The sequence below is a fragment of the Manacus candei genome, unplaced genomic scaffold, assembly GCF_025592945.1.
Source record: "Manacus candei isolate 608988 ecotype Guabito, Panama unplaced genomic scaffold, ASM2559294v1 h1tg000048l, whole genome shotgun sequence".
In the NCBI taxonomy this organism is placed as follows: domain Eukaryota; kingdom Metazoa; phylum Chordata; class Aves; order Passeriformes; family Pipridae; genus Manacus; species Manacus candei.
This window is the reverse complement of record NW_026138096.1, coordinates 8,453,643-8,462,525: the sequence shown is the minus strand read 5'-3', so window position 1 is coordinate 8,462,525 and position 8,883 is coordinate 8,453,643. Positions and strand designations below refer to the sequence as shown.

The window sequence follows — 8,883 nt, the reverse complement described above, 5'->3', positions numbered from 1 at the left end:
TTTTTCTCAGTTAGCCCTTTATTAAAGAATCAAAACCCAAGTTAATTTTAAAAATGTAAAGAATTTAACCTACGTTAAAACTTGAAAAGAGAATAGTACTGCAAATATAGAAGGATAACCTTCCAAGACATAAGAAAGGACATGGGTTAAAAAAAAAAATAATCCAGGAATTGATATCAGGTGAGTAAATACCAAAGATACAGGTAAGAGTGGAAAGTAACTGAAAAGATTTGCATCTGTTTTCAACACTGTAGAAGAAACCTTTGGAGTTTGCACCCTTGTAGAACACGAAGTCTCAGAAATAAATCTAGGAGGCCTTTGACCAAACCCACTGTGAAATACATTCAAATTAAAAAAGTTAAAACGTACCCAAGTACTACTCATCGGATTAGGCAAACATCTAAAATGCAAAATTTGGCTCTGCAAGTCGGACAAGGCACTTGGCTCGACAGCCAGGTCTCTGGGTGCTGCTGATCCTGTCGGCTGGCAAACCACTTGCCCATGCAGGTGAGGCACCACATGGGGCGGCAGTAGCACTGCTGGCACTCCCCTTCGTTTGGCTCCTGGCAGTTCTTGATGAGCTTGATGTTAGCAATAGTCTGCATACACCCTATGCATGGCTCCAGCTCCTAAAGGAGGAGAAAAATGCCCAGATTGTGAACTGCACAGAATGGTTTCTGTGATTGCTCTTCAAAGGCTTTTAGAAAATTATCTGTGGCAGAATAATCAAGGCAGAACTGCCCCACCAGAAGATGTCAAACAGTTTTATTACAACACTTTCTAACGAATGAGAGCAAAGTTTCTCTTTAAACAGAAAACCCAGAACTGCTGCGTGAGACTAGTGATTAAACAAAAACGACTGAAAATAAACATTATTTCTCCACCTATTTCCAGAGCACAGTAGCCACAGCAAGGTAAGCACACAGCCAGCTTTATCATTCACACAAGATATTTTTCAAAAAACATACCAATATAAAGTAAGAAAAACAATAAAGCAAACAGTTCTTACCACTTGCTACAGCAAATGGCTGTTCTTATCTTCCATATTTATAGATAAGAGATATAAAAGGGGAAACCGGGGCTGTACTGAACACAAGGACACTCATCTTGAAGAACCAGAAACTTACTTAAATTTTCTTGGATAGTACTGTAATAATTAATATTTCCCCACAGTTAATTATGCCACATGAACATGAGGTTGCATATAGGGACATCATCTTGCTGTGAAGTGTTTTACAATTAATAAACAATAATTAGCGTTTCCCCTGTGTCTTCCAGCTGTCCAAGAACTTGAAAAAGTTCAAATGACAGGCACAGAGACCTGAATCCTGTTCATACTGCTACTGGTGTAGCAAAAAGCAGCTCTGCTCTGTGGTCTCTAGTTCCCAACTCCAGTGTCTCTTCCCTATCAGCCCAAGTGCCTGCTCAGCCACACTGGCAGCTTGGCTGTGGAGCAGATCCAGATGAACACAAACCAATTTGCTTCGCCTCTTTATGCCCTGGTTTCACACAACCAGGTTCACCACAGACAAAGTCTTGTGTCAACATGGGGACCAGGAGTGTGCAGGAAATAAGACTGCTTCTTTCAGAAGCTGCATCAGCTTTAACTTGTGAAATTAAGGCTTATCTTAGTTTTTAGGCAGGAAGACTTCTAGCACAGAAAGATTAACTAACTTTTTCAACTTACTCATGGAGATTCAGAATAGGAAAAAATTCAGTGTTGTATTTTTTATGTCCTTATCATAATCTGTGATGACATTTATCACTCAATGTCAAACCAAAGACCAGTAGCTCAGCTGACACTTAAATGTGTCACAAATTAATTTATTTTAATTAAAATGAAAAATTATCAGGTTCTATCTTGTCTTTATTTTGAACATCTCATTTCACTATAAGCTGGCACTGCAACCAGAACATACAACATCATCATATGCAGGCAAATCTGATTCAGTTTTATTTTAGTTAGTTCAAGGAACCATAGAGTGAACACACCATGACACTACCACAGATACCAACTACTCCCTGCATTAGCTGAAACATCAGACACAGACTCCCTGCAGGGTCACCAGAACTGGTTTAATTAGTTTCCTCTGGTACATTGGACAGTGGTATAGTCACACTCCTGATTGCTGCACAAGTGTAATAATGACCAGGTCTCTATGAGTATAGCTGCAGGTAGGACTCTATGGTGTTATTTACAACCAAAGCAAGCCCAAATTAAGATTCATTACTTTATTCCAGCAGAAGATCCAGCAAAACCTGGCTGTCTAGAAAAGCAAGCTGTAATGGAGCAAACTGCCTAAAGAACACCACCAGCAGCTCCCAACACCAACAGTTATGACTCCCCATAAGCTTTCTGGAAGCGCAACGTCATAATTTCCAAATGTTTTCACGTAATATTTTTATGGGAATTATTACAGGGGACTTTATTTCACTGTATTATTTCTCATGTCTCAAAACTGCTCACAATACAGTTCATCTCCTCATAGAAGGAATGGAAGCAGCAGCCTGAACTACATTTATGATGTGTTTACTGAGATGGCAGGTGAGCCCTTGTGAGGGATGCACCCACCCCGACTGAGCAAACAGCACTTTGGCTCTGGCATCACCCACAAGGAGGCCTGACTGGAGTCAGTGTGCCTGTGCAGAGTGGAAGGAACTGTGCTAGGCTGTATCTTCTCAGGAAGTTAAGGAGTCTAGGCCATGTCTTATCAGGAGGTAACTAGATGACATTGTAAGTCCTACAGCTGCACACCCACACCAAGGGGCAGTTTGACCACCAGTCACTCACTCTTAGCAAGTTACTGCAGCCCCCCAAGCCCATTGAACTCTCCTGTAGGGCAGCAGGCTGTCTCAGGCAAGCAGGACATCTCTCAAGGTTACCTCTCAAGGCTGAGAAATCCCTTACCCTCTAACTATTATCCATAGCAAGGTAAGCGACTGTTTTTATTAGATCTAAAGCATATTGTATACAATTATTAGAAGTAGCCAGTACCAGTGACTGCTGTTAAATACCATTTAATTACTGATTGATTACTGTTTAATTACCATGTGATTACTGCTTAATAACCCTCAATTAATAATTATAATTTAATCATCATTCAGAGCTTAATTCATATTTTTAATAAAACCATTTTGTTAACCTCACAACAATGAATTCTCTTAATAATTCACCTGAGACAGCCCTAAGCAAACATTTACCAATTACACAGTAATCACAGGCTCACATACATTGAAAGTAAAATTATTACAGTGTCACATGGATAGAAAGTCTCACCTGAGTGCTTGGAACGTGATATGGCTGGTTAATTTCCACCAGAGATGTAAAGGTTTCTAAAAATAAATCACTAAGGCTTTGATGGATCACAACATTAGCTGCATTGCTGATAGGAGCACGGAGCTTTTCTCGGAGCTCCCCGTACTCTGTGGAGTTCAACCTGAAAAAGAAAAGATGGGACAAAACATTACCATGATTATCTGCTTCAATACCTCGACAGTACATTGCAGAGGTTGACATCAGAGAAGTGAATCCACAGAAAAGCTATTTAGGCTGGTTCATGAGTCAGAATAAATAAACAGTGAGCATTTTATTTTCTTTTGCTCTTTAATGATTGGTTTTGACACAACTTAGCCAACAGAACACACTGTCCTACTTCATAGGAGCGAGCAGGATATGCTGGAGATCAGCTAAAACATCACACAAAATAAAGGAAGGCTTTTGAAGTGATCAGCATGAACAAAAGCAATACAGGTATGTAAATCATGCATTAACTGTAAAGTACTGCATACGCAATTTTTGCCCATCTTTTTAATGCCTATTTACTTAGATCATATATAAATTCTTGTTCATAAACTCCTGAGGACAGAAATCAGTTATATCCTGTAGCACGTATCACAAGGTGATATAGTACACATAAGTAGCAGAAGAATGTCAATTTATCAGGTTCTGTGATTTTATGATCCAATTTTAGACAAACCCAGAAATTTCACAGAGGTTACAAACTGCTGCTGATTTAAGGCCGTAACAAGATGCATTTCACACCAGCTGCTCCTGCTGAAGTAAATGTAAATGATGCCCACAGACCTCAAGTGGCACTTGAGGCCTCTCACAGATCCTGCAGTGACACACCCCTGTTGTTACCCCTTTTTACTGTAACAGTTCAGAACTGTAGCAGCAGAACTCCCCAGCTCAGTGCTTCCACTCATTAAACAGCTTTCATGGAGCAGTCCCTGGAACTGTTGCCCTCGTTCTTCCTACCACTGAATTCCCAGAGCACAGCACAATGCAATGCTGGCTCAGCTTTAGCTCCCAGTGGTCTCCATTGTTTTAACTACTAAAGGATATTTGACAGATTATTTATCTGTTTGTTAACAGACACTACCCATGCAAATAACAGAGACCTTTCTATCCAGAGGAAAAGTGGCCCACTTGCACAAAAACATTTTTCTTCCAGAAACATCACACTGTATCTGATTCTGGATATATACTATGATCCTATATGATTTTGCTGCATTCTAGTGGGGATTTACTATTCCTGACATCTTATTAGAGGAGCTTTTAAACACTGTTCTTGATGCTGTGCTGTTTAGCCACAAAATAAAGGGGGGGGGAGTTGGATTTTTTTTCCCCCTAAAAAGAATTCTCAAAGTCATGATTTCCCAGCTGGGGATGTAGTTTTATCACTCTGGCACTGACGCACTTAACAGAAGAAAATCATTAATTGTTTAATACTCATTTGGTTATCACTCTCACAGGTCTACACAAGTCTCTTAGGACTGTCACTCTTACCTTAACTAATCTCTTGTTCTGAGCTCTGTTCACCTGGATCTCTAACACAATCACCTCTATGCCTTCCTCATGCTTGCTCTACAGCACACCTACAAGTCTGGTGATCTGTCTGCTTTTAATTACCTAGTAATTACCTAGTAAATAAATGCTGCTGACATGCACATTTACAGCAAAAAGTCACTCGCATGCCTTTTCAAATATATAGTTTTAAGAGCCCTAACTAACAGGGCTTTCAGTACTCCTCTCAATAACACAACAAAACCAAAGACCTTGGTACCTTTCTACTCAGTGTTAGATGTTTCTGCAGAACTTGTCCTTTTGCCCAGCTACACGGACAGACTGCTGAAAACACCCAGCACGGGCCCTTGCAAAACAAGCCCTAACAGTTCATGTGTGCTAAGATTTACTGCTGTGAGAACACATAAATCAGAAACAGACCAAAACTACTTCCTTGCTTTACAGTAGCTCAGTGAGAACTCTTCTGAGCAGTGACAGAATTACGAGTCTTAAGCAGAAGGAAAAAAACGAAGTCATGGGTGAACAACAGCCAGTTTTGGAGAAATAACTATTTCTCATCACCCAAAATTTGGAAGACCAAAGATTGTCCTTTTCATTCCTGTTCTCCATCTTTGACCTAAATTTCTCCAGTTACTTCTCCAACAAAATCCTCTCCCTAAGAATGGATCAAACGGGACAGTCTCTCTGTTTAACCACTGTGCATTCAGCGCTGCAGGTGTGTGAATCTTTCTAAACAACCCTTCTTCATTTCACTGCAAGGCAGAACTGCACACACAGCATCTCTGAACACCAGGCAGGGAGCAGAAGGGAAGGGACAAGATCAGGGAGTCTTCAGACCGGACACAGAAGCACTCCATAAGCACCATCAAACAGTATATATGTAACAAAACAGGGTTAACACAGTTGTTTTACCGGATATCAAACGCCTTCACGTAGGGATTGATACTGGAAACTCGGATGGTGAGGAACTGCACAGGCACATTTGAGTCTGGGGTAAGTTCATGCTGTCTGGAGTCTGTCACCGTCAAATGAATGTCCTGCTGCTGGGCAACGTGTAAACAGTAGGTGGTCACTTTAATCACCCATGTGTCTGTAACAATCACCCTTGCTCCTGGGGCTCCTGTGGCAAATTTGTCGATTCTCCTGAATTCTGTATTGATGGAGGAAGCTACTGCCCTCCAACCTGACTGTGGGAGAGCATGGACAGCAAGTGTTCGGGCTAAAGGGTGATTATTCCAACCTTTCCGTGACCAGTAATATGCCAGGGCACTGGTGACTGCTGGAAGGAGAACTGCGAAGAAGAGGAAAGTTTTCCATTCTTTTGAAGCCAGGTAGAAAAAGCAAAGATGTTTTTCAGGTGCAGCAAAGCACATTCCAAGGTAATAACCTGCAAAGGAAAAAAAACCAAACAACTTGCTTTCAGAAACCAGTCAAGTACACACATAAACACACACCCCTAAATCATATGGTATCTAACCAGTGAGCTCACCTCCAGGAGAGCTGCTGTACTTCTGGATGACTTCAAATTCAAGCCCCTTGTCTTAATCAATCTTAGGAAAATGCTTATGCATCCCTGATTTTTACCAGAATTGCATAGCTAAATGAAGCTGATTTGAATTTGCAGATTGAATAACTTGTAAGATGCCAATTTTACCAGAATTATACAGGTAAAGGAAGGTGACTTGAATTTGTTGAATAAAAGTACCTGCGAGATAATACTTTTACCAGAATTATATAGCTAAAGGAAGGTGATTTGAATTTGTTGGTTGAATGAAATTACCTGCAAGATACCACTTTTACTAGAATGATATACCTGAACGAAGGTGATCTGAATTTGCTGAATAAAATTACCTGTGAGGTGCCACTTTTGCCGGAATGATTTACCTGAAGGTGATCCGAATTTGTTCAGTAAAATTACCTGTGAGATGCCACTTTTGTCAGAATTATATACCCAAAGGAAGGCAATTTGAATTTGCTGGTTGAATAAAATTACCTACGAGATGCCACTTTTACCAGAATGATACACCTGATGGAAGGTGATCCGAAAGTGTTGAATAAAATTACCTGCGAGATAGTGCTTTTAACAGAATGATATATCTAAAGGAAGGTGATCTGAATTTGAATAAAATAACCTGCGAGACGCCACTTTTGCCTGAACCATATACCTAAAGGAAGATGACTTGCATCTGTTGGTTGAATAAAACTACCTGTGAGACGCCAGAATGATACACCTTAAAGAAGATGCTCTGAATTTGCTGAACAGCATTACCTGCAAGGCGCCACTTAATTTTCCGCAGAACTATATGGCTAAAGGACGCCAAGCTGAACTCCCCGGTCGAGCGAAACGCAACTCCTCGGTGACTGCGTGTGCTCCGGGTGCAGCCAGCCGGCTGCCGAGCCCGGGGTGTGCAGGGGGAAGGAAGGAGGGACTCACCCAGGGGCAGCAGGGAGTGCGCCAGCAGCGTGCCGGTGCTGCGCCGCAGGTGGTACTGCACGAAGGCCGCGTCCTCGCTGCCCAGCCAGGCCGAGAGCAGGCTCTGCACCGTCAGCCCCGCCGAGCGCACCTCGTCGGGCGGGAACACGAAGCACACGGCGAACACCACGTAGGCCAGGGTGAAGGTCACCGCGGGGCTCTCCATGCTGCGCCCCTCCCGGGCACGGCGGGCCCCGGGAGATCCCGCCGCGCCCCCGGGTGCTCCAGGGGCGAGCGGTGATTCCTACCGCTCCGGCGGCACTTCCCGCCGCAGCCCCGGATGCCGGGGCGGGGACCGGCAGTGCGAGGGGAGGCGGGGACCGGCGCTCCATCGGCTCCCTCCCTTCCATCCATCCGTTCCCGCCCCTCCATCCCTCTGCGCCTGCCAGGCCGCGGGATCCGGGCATCGGGAACCGGACATCGGGAACGGGACATCGCCCTCATCCCGCGCCTGCCCGGCCTGGCCGGGACACGCAGCCCCTCCCCGTGGCCTGCAGGCTTTGTACGAGGTCATGCTCCACAGGCCTGGCAGAAGGAGCCGATTCCAGTTCCTTACAAAAGTGAAAGAGCTCTCTTGTTGGATGAGGGCAGCGTCCCCCCGAAGCAGGGAAATGGACTGTTTTGCTTAAGGGTCCGAAAAAAACTTGCCTTCATTTTTCTTTGCCTACTTTATGTCACATTTTCTAATATTTTTCTAACATTTTCTAATATTTTCTAATATTTTCTTTTTTTAATATTTTCCAATGTTTTTCTAATATTTCCTAATATTTTCTAATATTTTCTTTTTTAATATTTTCTAATATTTTTCTAATACTTTCTAACATTTTCTAACATTTTCTAATGTTTTTCTAATGTTTTTCTAATATTTTCTTTTTTAAAAATATTTTCTAATATTTTTCTAATATTTTCTACTATTTCAAGACAGGCACGTAAGATCTTAAAAGGCCTTAAAGGGAGACAGATTTTAAGATGTCTTTGTACACACCTCCCCTGCACACACACATAGTAAAAGGATCCCATAACTGAGATCTCTGTTTACTACTGAAGCACAAATAATAACTAACAGCCACAAGATTTGCCGTTTCTCATAGAATGTAACAAACCCTTTGCATGAACCCTGTAATTATCATGAATTTCCATATTTGTCTCTTCTGGAGAAAGGAGAGATTGTGTAACTGGAAAGGCACAGCAGAAAAAGCATCATGTGACGTTGTACACTTCCACTGATGGGGAACCAAGTCCGTAGGAAATGCCACCCCCACAGAACGTGACATCTTAACGCCGGCAGGTGGTTGATGTGTTACTGTTGTGATGGAGATCGGGAATTCATAGCGGGTTAGTGACTCTTGGAGATGGTTACATCAGTAAAATCACGCTTGGATTCTGGGCATCTTACTTCATTCTGAAAGGCGTCCTTGTTAGCAAGTTTATTGTTTTAGCAACGAGTCTGATGACTCAACAGTAAGGACTGTTTTATTTCGCTGAATGGGCCACGAAGCTCCACAATAAAAAGCAGGCTGCGAAGCAGCAAGTTTTCTTTCCGTGATTTTATGCAAGAGATTATTGAAAAGCAGAACCACAGAACCGGTTGGGAGGGGCCTTA

The 8,883-nt window shown here is 42.5% G+C and overlaps 1 protein-coding gene across 1 annotated transcript; it reads right to left on the bottom strand.

Annotated features, from left to right (window-relative positions):
* TMEM129 (transmembrane protein 129, E3 ubiquitin ligase) lies at window positions 1-7,634 on the bottom strand. The gene is made up of 4 exons (XM_051798636.1): window positions 7,242-7,634; window positions 5,720-6,194; window positions 3,278-3,437; window positions 1-629 (listed from the first exon to the last, which is right to left on the bottom strand). The coding sequence occupies exons 1-4, from the start codon at window positions 7,444-7,446 to the stop codon at window positions 381-383; spliced, it is 1,089 nt and encodes a 362-aa protein (XP_051654596.1). The 5' UTR covers window positions 7,447-7,634; the 3' UTR covers window positions 1-380.
* Between the last annotated feature and the right edge of the window lie 1,249 nt (window positions 7,635-8,883).